The sequence below is a fragment of the Camelina sativa genome, chromosome 1 (genome assembly GCF_000633955.1).
Source record: "Camelina sativa cultivar DH55 chromosome 1, Cs, whole genome shotgun sequence".
Taxonomy (NCBI): domain Eukaryota; kingdom Viridiplantae; phylum Streptophyta; class Magnoliopsida; order Brassicales; family Brassicaceae; genus Camelina; species Camelina sativa.
The window spans coordinates 16,398,897-16,420,949 of record NC_025685.1 but is presented as its reverse complement, the minus strand read 5'-3'; the positions used below and the strand labels follow the sequence as shown (position 1 = coordinate 16,420,949).

Here is a 22,053-nt window from a genome sequence, read left to right as displayed (position 1 = left end):
TGACCCATATAAGGTTGTGTCTTACCGCAGAGGCTAAAAGGTCGTTAGCTCACAATGAATCAATCTAGTTTGATACATGGACTTTTAGAGTCTTAGACCACCACCATCCATATGCTATAGAGAAATAGAAACAAAATACGTATAAGAGACCTCTCTCGTTAGCTCACAATAATTTTGCTGAAGATAATTGTTAACATCATAAAAAAAATTTAGGGAAGATAAAAGAACAAAATTGAAAATGCCAAAACTTGAAGTGACTATTGTTGTTGCATGAACCGGGTTTGGTAAAATGATATGTGATGCTTCTTTAGTTCTTTTAAATCAAGAATGTTATGAATGGGTTACTGAAATGAGTTGAAACTTTCCAAATAAAAGTTTCATGGAACTAATACAAGCACTCAACAACCAAAGAGTAACAAAGTTGAAGACACGATTAAGAACCTCATTCAAATTTACTTGATATATGATAAGGTGCCAACTACAGGATTTTGTATTGTCACAATTCCACATGACTGCGCGGATTCTTCATTTTCGCCGAATGCACCCAAATAGCCTTGCATTCGGTAGCCGCCGTACTGGTCTTTCTGGCTCCTAAGTCAAAAGAAAAGGATTCTTCTCTCAGAGATGTTTTTTTGGTTCAATGAACACAATGCAATTCCCTTTCATTCCCGGAAGCGCCTTTGAGGAATAGCAGAGACTCCAGTCATTTCCAAGAAACACGACTCGATCCTCTAAGTCACTAACCCGAACCCATCTCCTTTGGTGTTCCTCTACGAGCCTAAACAATCTGAACCATGTATGCATATAGGCATCACAATACCTTCCTGGCGTAAACCTCTGCACCAGTAACAGCTGCTCGTATCCTGATACAACCAATCTCTCATCAAAAGTTTCATGAGACTGTGTGACTGAACTAATCTCCGTATAACTTTGAATGAGGATTCGATAACAAAGACATGTCCCCGTCTACTCATATCAACAACATAAAACTTGCCTTTGAATGAAACTATATCTCTATATGCTTTAAACCGACCATGGAGTAGAGTCCACTTCTTGTCACAGTTTCGGTACATCATTAAATCCCCCAACACTCCCGCTACAAGCCTACAAATGCGAAATCTCTACCGTCTTCACCATCCAATGGAAGAAATGCAACTCTCTTGCAATAACTCTCACGTCGTGTTCTATAGCATCTCATTGTTATAGCATAGAATTCTACCTATATACAAAAAAAATTATAATCAAATTGGCAAAAGAAACAAAGTTGTAAAAGCAGGTAAAAGTTAAAGAAAAACAACCTTGTAGTAATGACCCAAGGAGATGACTTGGGAACTAAGAGTGTTGAGAGTTATTCCCTATGTATACCTATGAGTAGTTTCTAAACGGCGACAACAACCTTTGTTTATCGGATTTTTGCTCCCTTATACTTGCCAACAAATAATCATCCCCAAAAAGGGTCTCAAATCTCAAGAGGAAAACTGGAATTTGTTGTTAATTGGGTTTGACAAACACATAACATTGGGCCTTATTGGGCCAGACGAAAATAGCAAAGGAGAACAAGATGGTTTAGATGATGCACACTCTTGTTGTTGTATCTCTTTGATCCTTGTTCTTCTTATGCCAAAATCTATAAACCAAGAAAAACATTACGAGTTAGTGGTGTGTGTAACCTCTTTCAAATTTTTGTGTGTTGTTTCCTTTACAAGCAACTAATTCTTACTCTTTTAATTCAACACTTGTTTAGTATGCAGTGCTCATCCCCGTCAAAACGAGGGTTGTCATTGAAAATGGGAAGAAGGCTTTTTCCCTAAGCGGTTGATATAACTTTGTTGAGGCAGAGCAGACCACCACAAGCTGCAGATAGATCGGATGTGGATAATCTCAAAACATGTCTCAAAACGACCAGAAATTAGTTCCAGTATGTCTTTGGGAAGCAACGACCAGACTGCCATGGTTAGATTCACTACTTTGAATAGTGTAGATTCAAAGAAGATGAAGATATAGAATAAGTGTTTTGTTTATGCTCTTAACTAAGACACTCAAGGATGTCAGAAAGAATACAATTTTAACTAATCTTATCTGTCCATAGTATTATATTATCTAGAAAGACAAAATTAGAGTATAGCAATAGAAAGACTAATATTCATATATAAGAGAAATATTAAGACAAGATTAAAGATATAACACGTCACGGGTTTACTTAGTAAATCATACATGCTTTTTGCTGGGTTTGGCAAGGGCACAACTCCACAAGACATCAAAGATTCACCATTTGCAACGAACGCGCCCACGTAGCCTCTAAATTCACTAATTAAATGCTTTACTGGTCCTTGTTCTTAAATCAAACATAAGATACTACCGTCCATCGAATCTAGAACACAAGGCTGTTTACTTTTGCACCCAGAAGCTTTTGTACCGTAATATGTTTTGTAAGTGCGGATGAGGTAATAATAAAGTGCAGAAAGTAAATAACACAAGAACTTTATTAACGAGATTCGTTTTTTCCTACTCCTTGGGACCACGTCCAGATTTCGGTTCCAGTAGAACAAGAAAGCAAATACAACCTATTCGCAAACGCGTAAATCAAGCAAAACCCTCTTAATTCACCGCTTCGTTCTATAACATGAAATCTTAAGGATTAATCTCTACCCTTAACTAAACTCACACTGAGCCTAGATTCAAACCAAGATAACCTAATCTTGGGCTAAACACCCCATGAGCCTAGGCTTCAGATCTTCAACTCTCTTGAGCAACCTTCACACACACGGCACACCGACAAACAAAGAAGCTTGAACAACACAAGCACCAAACCGCGAAACTAAGCCGCACACAAACACAGAAAGCTCCCTAGAATTTATCTTTATGCCTCAGCTCTCTTACTTCTCTAGGACGTGCCCAACACCTCCTTATATATCCATCAATACTTCCTAATCACCATAGGAGAAGATTTCCAAATTTCATAAGAAAATGACTTTTTCCTTTTTGCTATTTTCCTTTTCATTGTAAAACTCCAATTTAATCAACCCAATAAATAGTAGTTTTCCTCTTCAATTCATCCTCAAACCGTCCTTCAATATTGCTTTCTCAAACCTTCTAGAAATTTCTCACGCACATAAAAAAATAACAATCTTGTATCACGTCTTGAATCACACAGACACTACTTCAACCTCATCCAAATTTCATAACAAAATAACTTTTTCCTTTTTGCTATTTTTTTTCCTTGTAAAACTCCAATTTAATCAACCCATTAAATAGTAGTTTTCCTCTTCAATTCATCCTCAAACCATCCTTCAATATTGTCTTCTCAAACCTTCTAAAAACTTCTCACGCACATAAAACAACAACAATCTTGTATTACGTCTTGAATCACACAAACACTACTTCAGCCATCTAATACATCTTCATTCTCCCCCTTTTTGACTATACTTGTGAACTCATCAGTTCAAACACCTAAACAGCATCTCCATACACATCTTCATTCTCCCCCTGAATGAGTCACAACATAGTCAAAACTAACTGGAAAATTCTCCCTTCCTTGCAATACGCGGTTGATAGCCTAGTACACCACCTCCATATAACTCATCTTTTCTAACCCAAATCTTGTTGGGCCATAGACCTCCATGATTGACTCCTTGAATGAATCTGAAACAATTCCTCTTAATATGTCCTTGAACTCCAGAATGATAACATGTAGGACCATGAAACCTTACATCATAAGCATTCTCCATTCGACTCCTCTCTCTCAACAATCTGAAACATCTTGGCCTAATATGCCCAACAACACCACAATGATGACAAACAGGTCGAAAAACGTTTCTAGGTGCATTCTGCTCTTTCACATAAACAGTCTCTGAAGCAGTCTTTGAAGTTGTCTTTGAAGCAGACGTGATTTTTCCACTTGAAACAAACACCGTATCCGATTTTGAAACTTTTCCTTCATATCCAAGGCCACACTTATCAGTCTTATCAATACTCAGAATGTGATCCAACTTCTCTGTACCATTATTGAGCATCCTCAAATTCTTTTGAGTTTCTTCAAGCTGCACTTTAGCTTGTAATGCTTCTTCTTGCTTCTCTGTATGCATGTTTCTCTGCTTCAACGACTTTAGCCTCTAACTCAAGCTTCTCCATAATCAGAACTGAATTTTCATCAACTACCTTAAGCCAATGTGCATACAACTTCTCATAACTATTACCAAGTTCTTCATAACTCATATCTTCTGCATCACTATCACTTTCAGATTCATGTTCAGATGCAGTTGCAGGTTTTGCTGCAGGTTCAGAAGCAGTTGCAGACACTGTTGCAGACGCTGATTCAGAACTATCTTCAAAAGTTGTAAACGCCACAAAATTCTTCAAATCTTCTTCTTCATCTGAATCAGTTTCAGAATCACTAGTAACAACATTCATAGCCTTCTTCTTATGCTTGTGTAGATTGGCACATTCAGACCGTACATGTCCATACCCTTTGCATTCAAAACACTGAATATCCTTTGATGAACTTCTCACTTCATCATCCATTCTGTTCTTCTTCTCTTTTCTCCTAAGCTTCAGATATTTAGCAAATCCTTTTGATAGCATAGCCATTGAATCTTCATTAGAAGATACCTTAAGAGCTACTCCAATGTCAACTTCCTTCTTTATTGCTTCCTTAACTTCATCATCTTTCTTCTTTACTCCTTCAGCTTCATATGCTTTGCTTAATTCAAAAGCTTTAAGAATCCCAACAAACTCATCAAAAGCCATCTCATCTAAATTATGAGCTTCTTCAACAGCAGAAATTTTTGACTCAAATTTTGCTGGCAATGATCGCTTCAGCTTCTTCACAAGCTTTTTGTCTTTGTACTGCTTTCCAAGAGCAAAAGTCTCATTAGATATATCACATAATTTTGCACTAAACTCAGCCACCGTTTCTTTTTCTTCCATCCTTAAATTCTCAAATTGTGATGCCAACACATCCAGCTTTGTTCTCTTAACACTTGAAGTACCCTCAAACATATTCTCCAATGACTTCCATGCTTTCTGAGCTGATACACATTGAGAAATTAACTTGAAGTGGCTTGAATCAATAGCATCATAAATCGCTGTTTTGGCTGTCGATTACAAATTGATAGCTTTTTCTCTGCAGCAGTCCACTTATCCCTAAGCTTAAGACTCTCAACCCCTTTCTCATCCACAAATTTAGGAGGCTCCCAACCAAGCTCAATCGAATTCCAGCAATCTTCATCAATGTTACTAATAAACGCTTGCATACGAACCTTCCAATATCCGTAATTTGTTGAATCAAGCAACAATGGTTTTGACATAGACATGCCTTCTCTGTATGAATTCATCACAAATTCAAAGCTCTGCCTTACTTCCTGAACTACCCTCACCCTTGATCTATCCGAAACTAGACTTAATCTCTATCGAGAACCCGCTCTGATGCCACTTGTAAATGCGGATGAGGCAATAATAAAGTACATAAAGTAAAAAACACAAGAACTTTGTTAACGAGGTTCGGTTTTTCCTACTCCCCGTGACCACGTCCAGATTTCGATTACACTAGAACAAGAAAGCAAATACAACCTATTCGCAAATGCGTAAATCAAGCACAATCCTCTTAATTCACCGCTCTGTTCTATAACATGAAATCTTAAGGATAAATCTCTACCGTTAACTAAACTCACACTGAGCCTAGATTCAAACCAAGATAACCTAACCTTGGGCTAAACTCCCCCTGAGCCTAGGCTTCAGATCTTCAACTCTCTTGAGCAACCTTCACACACACGTCACACCGACGAACAAAGAAGCTTGAACAACACAAGCACCAAACCGCGAAACTAAGCCGCACATAAACACAGAAAGCTCCCTAGGATTAATCTTTATGCCTCAGCTTTCTTGCTTCTCTAGGACGTGCCCAACACCTCCTTATATATCCATCAATACTTTCTAATCACCATAAAATAAGATTTCCAAATTTCATAAGAAAATGACTTTTTCCTTTTTGCTATTTTCCTTTTCCTTGCAAAACTCCAATTTAATCAACCCAATAAATAGTAGTTTTCTTCTTCAATTCATCTTTAAACCGTCCTTCAATATTGTCTTCTCAAACCTTCTAGAAACTTCTCTCGCACATAAAACAACAACAATCTTGTATTACGTCTTGAATCACACAGACACTAATTCAGCTATCTAATATATCTTCATGTTTTGTATGTTTAAAATAATAAAACTTGATTATGGAAATAAGTAACATATATATATATATCCACTTATTTTCATTATAAGTTTTTAACTTATATATTTTAAGTGAAACGGCAAATACTGCAATTTTACGTTTTCAAATGCGATGATGGAGGTTTTCTTGATTGACAAACTTTTATATAAAAGCATTAGAAAACATCAGACGTATTACCAATCCGAGCCTAAATCTTTAAATAGACAATAAAATAAATGTCAAATGCATTTTTTTGTCGTACGTACCTTTTTGTCAAAACGGTGAACCAATAACCCCCAACTTTTTTCATTGGAATTAGATTCTTTTTTAAAAATTGTATGGCTCATACAAAATAAAGAACAAATTAAGGAAAACATGATTTACTTTTTTTTCATATGACTTGGTACACAAGTTACTAGCCCTAGCTCGATGAATTCAAGCAAGGAATAGATTCTGTATGAATATATTCAATTAAAATCCACCGCCAACTCCACCACCGGCACCACCACCACCGCCAAATCCTCCACCAGCTCCCCCACCAAATCCTCCACCAGAACCTCCACCAAATCCTCCGCCAGCTCCTCCACCAGCACCACCTCCGAATCCTCCACCTGCACCACCGCCAGCTCCTCCACCGAATCCTCCTCCGGCTCCTCCGCCAGCACCACCACCTAAACCCCCACCAGAACCACCACCCGCGCCCCCTCCAAAACCTCCACCATGTCCTCCTCCAAGACCACCACCCCCACCAGCACCACCTCCGAATCCTCCACCCGCACCTCCTCCAGTGCCACCACCAATACCTCCACCATGGCCTCCTCCGAGTCCTCCTCCAGCACCACTACCAATACCTCCACCGTGGCCTCCTCCGAGTCCTCCACCAGCACCTCCTCCTAAACCTCCACCGTGGCCTCCTCCGAGTCCTCCACCCGCACCTCCTCCTAGACCGCCACCAGCACCTCCTCCGGCACCACCACCAATACCTCCACCATGGCCTCCTCCGAGTCCTCCACCCGCACCTCCTCCTAGACCGCCACCAGAACCTCCTCCGGCACCACCACCAATACCTCCACCATGGCCTCCTCCGAGTCCTCCACCCGCACCTCCTCCTAGACCGCCACCAGAACCTCCTCCGGCACCACCACCAATACCTCCACCATGGCCTCCTCCGAGTCCTCCACCCGCACCTCCTCCTAGACCGCCACCAGAACCTCCTCCAGCACCACCACCAATACCTCCACCATGGCCTCCTCCGAGTCCTCCACCAGCGCCTCCTCCTGCACCACCTCCTAGACCACCACCGGCACCTCCTCCTGCACCACCTCCTAGACCACCACCGTGGCCTCCACCAATGCCACCTCCTAAACCGCCACCATGGCCTCCACCTATACCACCACCAAAACCTCCGCCGGCACCTCCACCGCCACCAATTCCTCCGCCAAAACCTTTCCCACCACCAAAGCCACCGCCAAGTCCACCACCACCACCTCCTAACGTCTCCTTTTCAAATCTCCTACACTCCACAACCCCAATTACTAACACTACAAGCATCAACCCCACAAACCCAAACGATACTTTCCCCATATCTTTTAATAAGTGTTGTAGTATCGTTACTCGTTACTCGATCAGTATACAATTGTTTTAGCTCACTTGACCTAGGCAGTAACACTATATATAGTAAGTAGAGAGAGAGATCGAGAGAGAGATAGCATTTATGAGATATAGTTGAGAGACCTTCAAGTTCTTCTTCATACCGCGTTTCTCCGCATGTTCTCATGTCCCAAATCTCTCATGTTCGATTTTTCAAAGAAGCAATTAATGAGCGACACCAAGTGCCTCTAACTGGTCATCCTTTATTTAATTCCATGTTCACCTAGTTTATGTACTGGATGTTGTATATACAGCTTATAGGTTATAGCACACTCTCTCCTATTGTTCGTATAATTCAATTGAATTGATGAAACAATGACTTCTATAAATTAAGAACCTTCAGAGAGAATTCGAAACAAATAATAGGTCGAAAAAAACTACCGAAGACAGTGGAGAAGGTGAGGAGGATGTTAATAGTTTTAAAATATCCTACTTTCTTATACATTTAGAGCTTCTCAACTACTTTGGATTTGGTAGCCACATTGAATGCAAAATCCCCACTATCATTTTCATTATCCGGCTATGCCCCTATTTGAATGAGAAGGAAAAAAATATATATATATATAACTTAAGAGATAGTAATGGTTACATTATTTATATTTATATTTAGGAAAAAATATAATTTGATATTATACATTATAAGATGTCAATTCATTTTTTAATTTGTGTAACATATTGTCCAAAATAATGATTTTCTCTTTTATTTCTTATCTTTAATAGAAAAAATTAACATGATATAATTATTACATTATTTTTCAATTTGAATCTAACTAAAGTAAACTAAAGTATATTTAAATATATATATATATATATATATACATATATATATATTTGATTATAAATATTTAGAGAGAAATAACTAAAGTATATGTATTTTAAAGAAAGAAATGAATATATCTATATAATTATAATTTGTTTTTGCTTGAAATTCCTATCATATAATGTATTTATAGCTATATTAACCAAAAATAATTAATACTCAAAACAACTAATAAATGTATTTTTGGTGAAACTTTTTACATATTTTAGTAAATTTAATATTCTATCACATCTTTTGTAACTCTCATATTAATAATCATATCCATCTTTAAGGTACAAACATAATATTATTAGTATTGTAATGAATGACTAATAATACTAATAATTACATAAAATATTAAAATATATTAATATGTATTTATTGCATTTTGTAACTCTAATATAGCTTATGTAACTTCTTATAGATATAAATTAATATAAGGATTAGTGCATTAACTACCCAATGAAATAATCAATTTATGATAGGCTTCTAACTCCAAATTTTCCTATAAAAAGAAAGACACACATCTCAATAACCCTCATATCTCAAATCTCACATAAGTTTGTAAATTCTATAATTTTTTTGTATTCAACTAACATTATCTTAGTTTGTAAATTCTAGAATTTTTTGTATTCAACAAACATTATCTTAGTGTATATTTTTATATTTTTGTATAATAAACTAAGGTTTCTTCAAACTCATACTTTAAAAAGCTCACAAGTGGCACTCATTCCTCTCAAGATTATATACATAAAAAATATCCTGAAAAAATATCTTAACATTTTAGCAATGTCCTTCTAGTTATTATATATATATATATATATATATATATATATTCCATTGATCAATATTTTATATACGTACCATAAAATTATAATTTCTCAAATAATAATTTACCGATAATTAAAGAATAAAACATTAATATTATAGTTTTAGAAAAATTATAGCTTTTTTTTCGTCCAAAGTGATTATATTATATTGATGATTGAATAAAGTCACAATACATTTGGTTTTGAAGCCAAGTTGGCGGTGAAAAACAGCTAGAGTAAAAGTTAGAAGAATTTACAATCAATTTCAAATGAGCAACATTATTACAACATCTCTTTGTGAAAATAAAATGGACTTCATGAAACTTGTTGGCCCATCCTTTAATGTCTTGTATAATATTCTCCAGGGTAATATCAACTTCTTGGTTGTTTAAAATTTTTGTCAACCTCAGAAAAATTTTAGTTATGGTAGTTTTATTTGAAAATAATTTCAAGATAGAAAAATATGAAAATATGATAATATTTATTTGCTGAAAAAACATAATATTTGGTTTAAAATTTTATGCCAGAAGATCAAATCATATTTCTAAATAATTTCAAAATTTTTTAAAATATGATATTTTTTTTTTCTCATCGCGTGAAATTTTTTATAGTAATACTATAAGTTAACGTTTATGACAGTTTTTAAAAAATTATCAAAGTTGAATTTATATTTAACAATAATGAGTATGTCTTTTATATTTATACTTTTAAAAATTATCATCATTGAATTTATATTTAACACGAATGAGAATATCTTTTATTAATTGGTGATATATATTTTATCGAAAATGTTTAGAAAAGACTTCTGTACCACATATTTTAAACATCAATGTCAAAAAAAGAAAAAAAAATAGATAGTTAAAAATTATATAATTGAAAAACAGTTTTTTTACTAATGAATCGGTATTCAAAATCATTCCATTCTGAGTTGAAAACGCAAACTGAGTCAAAATTCATCAAACCGGCTCCAAACCAAATTATTTGAACCAAACTTTAATCTGACACTCAATGATGTCACAAAGATTACAGCTGTCTAAATATTTTCTTCCCACTTACACATTTAGTAAGACCACTCAGGATCGCTTAATAAATCATAAATGCTTGTTGTTGGTTTTGGCATGGTCATAACTCCACAAGATACTAGAGATTCAAGATTTTCACCGAATGCCCCCATTAAGCCTCATTCACTAAAGGCAGTACTAGTCCTNTTATGATAGGCTTCTAACTCCAAATTTTCCTATAAAAAGAAAGACACACATCTCAATAACCCTCATATCTCAAATCTCACATAAGTTTGTAAATTCTATAATTTTTTTGTATTCAACTAACATTATCTTAGTTTGTAAATTCTAGAATTTTTTGTATTCAACAAACATTATCTTAGTGTATATTTTTATATTTTTGTATAATAAACTAAGGTTTCTTCAAACTCATACTTTAAAAAGCTCACAAGTGGCACTCATTCCTCTCAAGATTATATACATAAAAAATATCCTGAAAAAATATCTTAACATTTTAGCAATGTCCTTCTAGTTATTATATATATATATATATATATATATATATATTCCATTGATCAATATTTTATATACGTACCATAAAATTATAATTTCTCAAATAATAATTTACCGATAATTAAAGAATAAAACATTAATATTATAGTTTTAGAAAAATTATAGCTTTTTTTTCGTCCAAAGTGATTATATTATATTGATGATTGAATAAAGTCACAATACATTTGGTTTTGAAGCCAAGTTGGCGGTGAAAAACAGCTAGAGTAAAAGTTAGAAGAATTTACAATCAATTTCAAATGAGCAACATTATTACAACATCTCTTTGTGAAAATAAAATGGACTTCATGAAACTTGTTGGCCCATCCTTTAATGTCTTGTATAATATTCTCCAGGGTAATATCAACTTCTTGGTTGTTTAAAATTTTTGTCAACCTCAGAAAAATTTTAGTTATGGTAGTTTTATTTGAAAATAATTTCAAGATAGAAAAATATGAAAATATGATAATATTTATTTGCTGAAAAAACATAATATTTGGTTTAAAATTTTATGCCAGAAGATCAAATCATATTTCTAAATAATTTCAAAATTTTTTAAAATATGATATTTTTTTTTTCTCATCGCGTGAAATTTTTTATAGTAATACTATAAGTTAACGTTTATGACAGTTTTTAAAAAATTATCAAAGTTGAATTTATATTTAACAATAATGAGTATGTCTTTTATATTTATACTTTTAAAAATTATCATCATTGAATTTATATTTAACACGAATGAGAATATCTTTTATTAATTGGTGATATATATTTTATCGAAAATGTTTAGAAAAGACTTCTGTACCACATATTTTAAACATCAATGTCAAAAAAAGAAAAAAAAATAGATAGTTAAAAATTATATAATTGAAAAACAGTTTTTTTACTAATGAATCGGTATTCAAAATCATTCCATTCTGAGTTGAAAACGCAAACTGAGTCAAAATTCATCAAACCGGCTCCAAACCAAATTATTTGAACCAAACTTTAATCTGACACTCAATGATGTCACAAAGATTACAGCTGTCTAAATATTTTCTTCCCACTTACACATTTAGTAAGACCACTCAGGATCGCTTAATAAATCATAAATGCTTGTTGTTGGTTTTGGCATGGTCATAACTCCACAAGATACTAGAGATTCAAGATTTTCACCGAATGCCCCCATTAAGCCTCATTCACTAAAGGCAGTACTAGTCCTTTTGGTTCTTAAGTCAAACAAAAGGATTGACTCCTTCTCATTAATAATACCATTTCTCTCATCAATGAAAACAATGCAATTATCCTTAGCACCCGGAAGTTGTTGTACCGAGCAGCACAGATTTGTCCGAGCTCCAAGAAAGATCACTTGGTCGTTCAAGTCAACAACTTGAACCCACTTCTTTCTCCCTCCTTCTTCATCCAGCCTAAAAAATCTAAACCATGTATACATATTTTCAGGATGAGAGTACTCTTCTAGTGGGAACAATGCGTACATATCTTCTTCATGAGACTGACCTGGTGTGAACCGTTGCACTAGCAACAAATCTTCTCCCGACTTCACTAGAGCCTCTTTCGTAGACTTATGAGTCGACCTTGTGACCGAGGGGATCTCAAAAACTTGCAGAGAGGGTTCGATTACAAAGACATTTCCATATTCACTTGTATCAACCACATAAAACTTTTTTTTGAATGAAAACATATCCCGACATTTTTTAGGAGAGATCGACATTTCTGTCTATCTCATGTCAAGGCTACTAAATATCATCAAATCGCCTTCTATACTAGCTAGCAATCTGAAATCTGTACAATCTCCAGTATTCAATCCAAGATATTCAACTCTTTCGGAAGAACTAGCCCATTTAACTCCGGAACACAAACAAAACGCTGTCATCACCTCCAAGTTGATCTGCTTTGAAGATCATGTAGCTTAATCGAAGGCAAGAAAAAAAAAAACATTTTTGTGCATTTATTGATGAGTAATATATCAAGCTCATTTACTGAATGTGAACAACACAACCTAGAATTCCAAAATACGTACTTTAGCAAGATTATCACAAAAACAGTTAGACAATGACATGAGAAATCAAACTCATGCATTAACTAAATTACATATATAGTAGAATTTTATATGGTGACATTGAACACATTAATGTATCATGACGTTCGATGAATCAAATATCACCAACTTTGAGTAACCTCTCTGTTGGCCTTAAAATTAACACATTAATGTATTAAGTGGTACGAACGTTCTATAAGTTTAAGAATTAAATTAGTCACAAACATCATTAAAAGAAAAACAACAAAACATTAAAAAAAAGCTCATGCAACCGATGTAATAATAGAGATCAAAACTAACCTGTTAGTGATGACACAAAGGGACAATTTGAGTGGTAAGGGAGTTAAACAACATTAGAGTTCTTTTGGGTGTGACACCACCATAGCTTACTAATGGCAATGACAGCAACATTGGTTTCCCGGACTTCCTTTCATTTATCTCTGCCAAAAAATAATCATCACCAAATGGAGTCTTGAATCTCACGAGCTAAATTGGGAACTTTTTTAGTGTACAATACTCATCATCGCTACCAAACCGAGGTTTTCCCCTATAGTTGTAGCGATAGTGGACAAACATAGTGATATGACTTTTGATGCCTAAGCAGGGGGAATCACGCAGGGAAGGAACAATGGTTCGCCAAGGGCTGCAGACGGATCGGAAGAGGACAATCTCGAAATACATCTCAAAACGACCAACTACATGTCTCTGGGAAGCAGCGACCAATCTGCCATGGTTAGATTCGATAAGAAGGAGCAATACTTAGGAGGACAGGAAAATGAAACAAAGAATTATGTCAAGGTAAATTTTATTTTTCTCCTTTTAACAAAATATTATAAAACAAAAGCTGGAGTAGGAATTTTATATAAATTAAAGAAAAATAGTTTATGAAGTAAAATTAAGAAATATGCCATGGTATATTTATTTTTCCTTTGAACAATTGGATCGTTAGGATTGAGTCAATAGAATTCTTCATCTAGATTGTGCTTATTAATTATTCTAGAGTAGCGACAGCACCCTATAATCTGATCTTGGGTTAATTAGTAGAGACGAAAGTGTTATTGATTTCATGAACTAATCTTATGAACAAAATACCTATTCGCAAATAAATTTAGTTTAGTGTTTTTGTGAACTTATCAAACATCATCGTTAATGCTTGTCTGAATTGTTGAATTTAGCAAAGTAACTTGGAATTCTAGATTTAAACATATATAATTTCCGCAGCGAAGGCTGGTTAATTTTATTATTGTGATTTATGTTTCAATAATGATTCTTAAATCACAACAACTTTTTATCAGGAATTCTGAATTTCCTGACAATTTTTCTAGGCCTATATTTTCTCCTATTGAATACACACTTGTTTTATTTTGCTTTCTTGTTTGTAATACAATCTTTATGGTTTAGCTTAATCTGATACTTGATAATCTATTGCATGATCTTGAGTCAATGTGGAATTCGGCCCCTAAATAATAAAATAGATTTCTGTGATACCCCAATTTCTGAAAATATAGTGGTGCATGCAAAGTGGTTTAATAAAATTGATTTGGTCACATATGTCAACAAAATGCAATTATATTTTCGATTAACCATCCCGAGAGACTCCACAGTTAAGTGTGCTTATGCTGGAGTAGTTTTAGGATGGATAACCTTCCGAGAAGTGATTGTCAGAAGTGTTCGAGTGAAAACAAAATAGCGAGAAAGATCATGTGGTGATTCGTAGCTGTAGGATTGGTAAACAAGTCTTTAAAACCTCTTTGTTGTACCAAACTGGCCATCTTATACGGATGGACTCATGGGCCAGGAGTGGAGGTAGGGCCCACTAAAAAGGTAGGCTCATGGGACTGGAGTGTACATATATAGGACCCAGTTAGAGGTGACAATCAGGGCGTTACAATCTATTAATTTGAGAGTAGCTCTAGGGTTAACTTGAGCATATCAATCCCCTTGTGTGCTTTATAGATGAATCCTCACATAATAAGGATAAAAGAAGTAGACATGGGTGGATTGTGTATATCGGTCACAAGGTAATGCACCTTAGGCTTAAAGGCTCTCGTAAAAGCCTCTCTCCATTTCATGTTGAGTTGGATACCTTAATTTGGAAAATGGGGTGGATGTTGGCCTTGGATATGGATAAAGATCTTTTTGTTAAGAGATTGTTCTGCCCTTCTTCCAATGACATCAAATATTGATGATTGGCCTATATTTAAATGAGAGTTGAAGGAACTTATGCATTTTAGAGATTGATATGTTGATTTTAGTATTCCATATATCCCTCAAGGGAATAATACTCTCTCTCTTTCATAAAGAGTCTCATTCTAGAGCTTTATTGTTGTTTCAAAAAGGCTGTCATTTTTCATTTCTAGTGCACTCTCTGACACTAAATTTTTTAATTTTACCTTTAATCTAAAGTTTATGTAAACCATTAACCATTTATAAAAAGGGGCATATATGTATAATTCAATGTTTTCTTAATATATGTGAAATGTGTGAAAATAATACTCTTTGTAAAATAGAGAAAATATTCATGTCCATAAACTTGTGAAATGTGCAAGGGCGAGAGGTGTTTATTTTTTCCATGTAAACTCATCAGTGGTTAGTTGACTCTCTCTTGAAGAGGGCCATTTCTAATCAGCTAGTATATGGGGTTTGATTGTCAAAAAAAACACACACACACACACAAACTTTAAGAAGTTGAGACATGTTGCCTCTTCATTTAACATGTGTTATTCATCTCAAATTTAAATACACTATCCTTCATATTTATTAAATTTAATTATCTTATTATCATAAACTGTAAAACATTTTCACACATTTTTCTTTGTTTTTCTCATTTAAAGAAAGATAAATATCAAATTACTTTATGATAAACTGAAATGGTTATAATATTTCTGGTAGAGCTCATACTTCTTTTTTTTTTTTGATAACTCAAAAGTGATCCTAAAGGCTTCCTAGGCCCAAAGACTAATATTTCTGGTAGAGCTCATACCTAAAATAAAAAATAACATAACAAAATCTATAATTAATTAATTTATAAAAGAAATTTAATAATATTCTTTATAAACCTTTGCAGCAAAGATCAGTTTAATCATTTGATATTGTTATGGATAGCCAAACCAAATTTAATTTGTTTAGTTTTTTTTTTCCGTCTGAATAATTCAATTATAAACCAAATCAAAGTTATTTTACAAGGCATTGAAACATCTAATTAGAACTTCCAAAAAATGATAAGGATCGATAGCAATCATCAGCAAATAAGGAGAGTCCAAAAAGCCGTCACCCAACAGTAACGAAACTTTCTTGATTGAACAAGTTTTGCAACCATATAGGATGCCCCACTGCAACATATGATTGTAGTTGATCCTCCCTAGTAACACTTTTAGCGAGAAGAAATGATCCCTTGTTTGCACTTCTATCCTCTTTCAAAAGTTTCCAAAAGGGTATCTGCTTTAAGCCTGCTAGCAAAATCTCATATAGAAACTTATAAGATGGCCAAGCTTCTGGTCTTAAAATAGCTTGTATCAGGTCTTTTTCCTCCGCAACGAGAATGAATATTATAATTTTGAGACTTCTGAGACTCTCTAGAGCCCACAACCAGCATTCCAATTCCATCTCTTTTTTGGAGTCTATAAAAATGAAAGATCTTCTAGAATGCAGTAAGACTTTACCTTCAAAGTTTCGGAGAACCCAAGCAGCCCCTCCCGAACACTTTATTTTATCCCAACCGGTTTATTCGGAAGATAAAACTAGTTGTCTATATCTCTTAGGAAGAAATGTTCCTGTAAAGCATTTAAATCCCAACCATTGGTCACCGGATCAATGAGATCTTTCACTTTCAGTTCCAAATCAATCAAAGGATTCTTCATCAGCGGAGCTTGCATTCTCCCATCCAGAAGCCACTGTCCTGTCCAAACACTAGTGGACGAACCATCTCCAATACATAGTCTCAAACCTTTGACCAGAAGCTCTCGACCATGTAAGATACTTCTCCAAGCATATGAAGGCTTGGCTCCGAGAGACGCATTAAGAAATTGATGGTCAGGGAAGTATCTACTTTTCAAATAAAGAGAGAAGAAACTGTTTGGATAGTGTAGCAATCTCCAAGCTTGTTTGGCCAATAGAGCTTGATTGAACACTTCTATATCTTTAAAGCCGAGTCCTCCCTAATCCTTTGTCAGACACAACTTATTCCAAGAGATCCAATGAATTTTCTTATGATTCTCCATATTGCTCCACCAGAAATCAGACATTGAACTTGAAAGAGTAGTACAAGTAGATTTTGGCAGTTTAAAGCAGGACATTGCGAATACTGGCATTGCCATTGCAACTGTTTTGATGAGAATTTCTTTTTCTCCTTGGGAGAGAGTTCTAGCAAACCATCCTGAAAACATATTCTTCATTCTTTCATGAATTTATTCCAGCATATCTGCTTTGGAGCCGCTAAAACACTTTGGGAGGCCTAGATAAGAACCCGCTCCTCCTTCATTGGTGATTTTCATCTTGATCTTGATGTGTTCTTTCACCCTTTCGTCAACTTTTGCTCCAAAAGTTATGGAAGACTTGTCGAGATTTATAGTTTGTCATGTTGCTCTTCCATAAACATCCAAAATATTTTGGAGGGCTTCACATTGAGATTCTTCTGCTTTACAAACGAACAGACTGTCATCAGCGAATAGCAAATGATGAATGGTAGGACCTTGCTCAAAGAATTGTAGACCAGAAATTCTTCCTTCAATTTCTGTTTTATTCAGAAGATGGGTTAATCCTTCTGTGCATAGAACAAACAAGAAAGGGCTTAGAGGATCCCCCTGTCTTAGTCCTCTCTCTGGAGTCACCATCCCAAAGGCCTAGCCATTTACTAAAACTGAGTATGAGACCGAAGTTACACACAACATAACCCAACTGATCCGTCGAGGATGAAACCCCAATGCTACCAACAAAGCTTGTAGATAACTCCATTCCCCTCGATCGAAGGCTCTGGACATGTCCGTCTTGACAGCCATGAATTCTTTCGAGGTATACTCATGAGTCCTTGAGTCTGGCCACCATTATTTTCGAAATAATCTTGTACATCACTAAGCAGAGGCTGATCGGTCTCATTTCTGACATAAAAGAGGCATTTACCTTCTTAGGAATTAGACACAACTGGGTGTAGTTCCATTTTTTATCGAAAGATCCATCCTTGAAAAAACTGAGAACCTCCTTTGTGATGTGATCTCCCACAATATCCCAATATTTTTGAAAAAAGAGACTTGTCATTCCATCAGCTCCCGGAGCCCTGGAGGGACTGATAGCAAAGACTGCAAGGCTGACTTCCTCTATAGAGACCTCAATAATGAGATAATCATTCATCTCATCATTTACCCTTGGAGCCATATCTTGGAAAAATTGGTGGTCCTCCACAAATGGATAGGAAGATGAGAACAAATTCTGAAAATAGGAAGCAGCTACATCTCCTTTAGAGGCCTCTGATCTATGTGTCACCCCAGCTTCATCAATGAGTTTCACCAGTGCGTTCTTATTCCTATCTGTTTTGACAGAACTATGAAAATATTTGGTATTCTTATCTCCCGAATGAAGCCATTTATCCCTTGATTTCTGAGACCAATGACTCTCCTCCTCTCGATGAGCCAATACCATATCTATCTTCAGAATCGCCATTCTTGAAAAGGAAGGATGATGAGAAGCATGTTCCTTTTCGAAATCTGCTTGAATACTGTTTATTTTGACTTGAGAGTTTGTACCATTTTATCTTTTCCAGATACTAAGAGCCTTCCAGCATTTTCGAAGACTTTATGTAGCTCTTTGACCATACAACGAAGAAGAAGCAAGCCAGGCTTTCCCAATAGACTCTTTGACCATCAGTTTATTCAGGAGTCTCTTATCAAACCAAAAAGAACCTCTGTAGGAGTCCTGAGATGAGACCAATAAAACCAAGACTGGTCTATGATCAGATCCCATTTTTTCTAGGAAAGCTTGGTTGGCTGCCAGGAACGACTTGAACCAATCCTTGTTGCCGAAACACCTATCCAACTTACTTTAGATCCAGAGATCTCCTCTTCTTCCTCCCCACGTATAACCATTGCCCGTACTAGCAAGTTCCACCATTCCACAAGCCTTTAGCATTTCTGCAAAATCCACAAAAGACGCTTCATTTCTTTTAGGACCTCCCAATTTCTCTCCGTTATGAAGGATCTCATTATAGTCTCCTATCATACACCAGTCCTCTTGCCTTGGGATACCGATCCTAGTAAGTCTTTCCCACACTTCATTTCTGAGACTGCTATTAGGATTCCCATATACACAAGATAGAAAAACTTTGAGCCCCCCATATTTACCTTAAGGTCTATGACATTCTTATCTACAAACAAAAACTCAACCTCCACCCCTTTCTTCCAAAATAAAGCTAGACCTCCACACCTTCCTACTGGATTCACCGTATATACATGATCATAACCCAACCAAGTTTGAATATCTACAATCGTATCTCTTGTATTCATCGTCTCCATTAAGAACATGATCTCAGAAAAATATTTTTTACGTGTTTCCATGAAACGTTAAACTGTCAAGTCTTGAGCCCGCCCCAATCCTTAGCAGTTCCAGCTCAAAATGCTCATTAGATATTGGATAGTCCCTCAATTGGGACTATCTCATGTGTTTTGCGCCTAGCGAGTTTTGACCTTCCTTGTTATTTGTCACTCATTTCCTCTTCTCAATAACTCCCTCAGCTGAGAATGTTCCTTATTAACCGAAAAAGAAAAAGGAACATATTAAAAAAAAAACGGAAAATGAAGACACAAGTCACAACTTCACGGAAGTACGTAGTAAACCAAATCGGTTGTGTCTAAATCCAAATTTCTTGAAAATTAAAAATAGAAATAGGTTTTTAAAGATCAATTTTTATGAAGCTAGAGTATTGTTATGGGAGAACTTTTCATGCAAGAAAAAACAGCGTAGGATCATGTGCAATGGGGTGTTAAACTCTCAACATAATGCTTCCTTTTTTTTTTTTGGTTTTTACTTTTAATATTATTGTAGCGTTGTACAAGAACAAAACCACGTGATTAATCGTGTACTGTCTTAAGAAAAAAATATAAATATATTGATATTATATTATTTTTCTTGAAGTCATGTGTGCATCTGTTAATCATATGTGCTACTGCATCCTTGATTACGTTTCTGTAAGAGTGAATGCAATTGCAACTAATTGAGATGGCAAGATTCTTTGACTTATCATTCAAAGACGTCTCTATAAATATGTGTATGTAGAGGCAGAAAGCAGAATAAGAAGTGATAAGAGTATCTCTTCTTTTCTTCTTTTCTTCTTTTTCTTTTTCTCAATACTCCTAGCTCCAATGGCTAACGTAAAGCTAATTTACTATTACCTCATTACCCAGCTTTTCAAGCTCTGCTTTTTCCCGTTCGTGGCATTTGTAGCCATCAAAACATCAAACCTCAAGCAAGAAGATGTCCAAAATATTTGGTTCCATCTCCAACACAACATTGTAACCCTAACCATTTTCTCTGCGGTTGTCACTTTCGTGTCAGCCATGTACTTCGTGACCCGACCTAGACCTGTTTACCTCGTCGACTACTCCTGCCATCTCCCGCCCCAACATCAAAAGGTCACTGTCCAAAAGATCGTCGATAATATCAACAAGAATCGAGAACTAGGTCCTTCTACGACTATACTGGCTGAAGACTCTTCGTTGGACTTCTTTTTTAGAGTTCTAGAACGTTCTGGTCTCGGGGAAGAGACCTACCTACCAGATGCGATTTTAAACGTCCCACCTCTCCAGACCATGGTGGCTGCACGTGAGGAGACAGAGCAAGTAATCTTTGACGCCATTGACAACCTCCTAGCCAACACCAAAGTCAACACACGCGATATTGGTATAATCATTGTGAACTCAAGCCTGTTTAACCCGACTCCTTCGCTCTCAGCAATGGTAGTGAACAAGTACAAGCTTAGGAGCAACATCAAAAGCTTCAGTCTGGGCGGTATGGGTTGCAGTGCGGGTGTCATAGCTATCGATCTTGCCAAGGACTTGTTGCAAGTACATAAGAACACTTACGCTCTTGTGGTGAGCACAGAGAATCTCAGCCGCAACATGTACATTGGTGATAACAGATCTATGCTTGTCACCAACTGCTTGTTCCGCGTTGGTGGAGCCGCGATCTTGCTCTCTAACAAGTCAGGAGACCGAAGACGTTCTAAGTACAAGCTACTTCACACGGTCAGGACACATACTGGAGCTGATGACAAATCTTTTAGATGTGTACAGCAAGAAGATGATGAGTCGGGCAAAACCGGAGTCTCGCTGACCAAAGATATAACATCTGTGGCTTCTAGAAGCATTACCAAAAACATCGCTACTTTGGGTCCATTGGTTCTTCCAGTAAGCGAAAAGATTCTCTTTTTCAGTACTTATATCCACAAGAAATTTTTTGACGACAAGATTAAGCATTATGTTCCTGACTTCAAGCGAGCCATTGATCATTTCTGTATTCATGCGGGTGGGAGAGCTTTGATCGATGAGCTTGAGAAGAACTTGGGGCTATTGCCAATGGACGTAGAGCCGTCAAGGTCAACTTTGCATAGGTTTGGTAATACATCTTCGAGCTCTATTTGGTATGAGTTAGCCTATACAGAGGCGAAAGGTAGGATGAAGAAAGGAAACAAAGCTTGGCAGATTGCTTTAGGGTCAGGGTTTAAGTGTAACAGTGCCGTTTGGGTGGCCCTACGCAATGTCAACCCTTCGGTTAATAGTCCTTGGGAACATTGTGTTGCCAAGTACCCGGTTAGGCTTGATATTTGATTCTCTCAAAACTTAATAAGGTTGATCTCCATTCTCCAAGATGCATTGGTTCATAAGTAAAAAATTGTTGGAGAAAAATTAGCCCATCTATAATTCGTCAGTCATTACTATGTGTTTAATCTTTTTTTTTTTTAAAGAGAATATGATGATTTTTAAAACATGAAGCAACTCGGTATTTATTCAAAAAGGACAAATATA

The 22,053-nt window shown here is 35.9% G+C and overlaps 2 protein-coding genes and 1 pseudogene across 3 annotated transcripts; 1 reads left to right on the top strand and 2 right to left on the bottom strand.

Annotated features, from left to right (window-relative positions):
* Nucleotides 6,482-8,178, bottom strand: LOC104792414 (glycine-rich cell wall structural protein-like). Of its 2 annotated transcripts, none has more exons than XM_010518564.2 (2): nt 7,441-8,178; nt 6,482-7,356 (listed from the first exon to the last, which is right to left on the bottom strand). In XM_010518564.2, the coding sequence occupies exons 1-2, from the start codon at nt 7,781-7,783 to the stop codon at nt 6,671-6,673; spliced, it is 1,029 nt and encodes a 342-aa protein (XP_010516866.1). In that variant the 5' UTR covers nt 7,784-8,178; the 3' UTR covers nt 6,482-6,670. The 2 variants fall into 2 exon arrangements, with proteins under 2 accessions (XP_010516866.1, XP_010516858.1); XM_010518556.2 differs by having other exon boundaries at nt 6,482-7,854; nt 7,934-8,178.
* Nucleotides 12,059-12,877, bottom strand: LOC104708798 (annotated as a pseudogene).
* LOC104792406 (3-ketoacyl-CoA synthase 18-like) lies at nt 20,348-21,945 on the top strand. The gene has a single exon (XM_010518545.1). It carries the CDS (start codon nt 20,392-20,394, stop codon nt 21,853-21,855), a length of 1,464 nt encoding a protein of 487 aa, XP_010516847.1. The 5' UTR covers nt 20,348-20,391; the 3' UTR covers nt 21,856-21,945.

Bases quoted from the DNA above. Each gene is read 5' to 3' on its own strand.
- LOC104792414 (XM_010518556.2), bottom strand. From the start codon at position 7,783: ATGGGGAAAGTATCGTTTGGGTTTGTGGGGTTGATGCTTGTAGTGTTA.
- LOC104792406 (XM_010518545.1), top strand. From the start codon at position 20,392: ATGGCTAACGTAAAGCTAATTTACTATTACCTCATTACCCAGCTTTTC.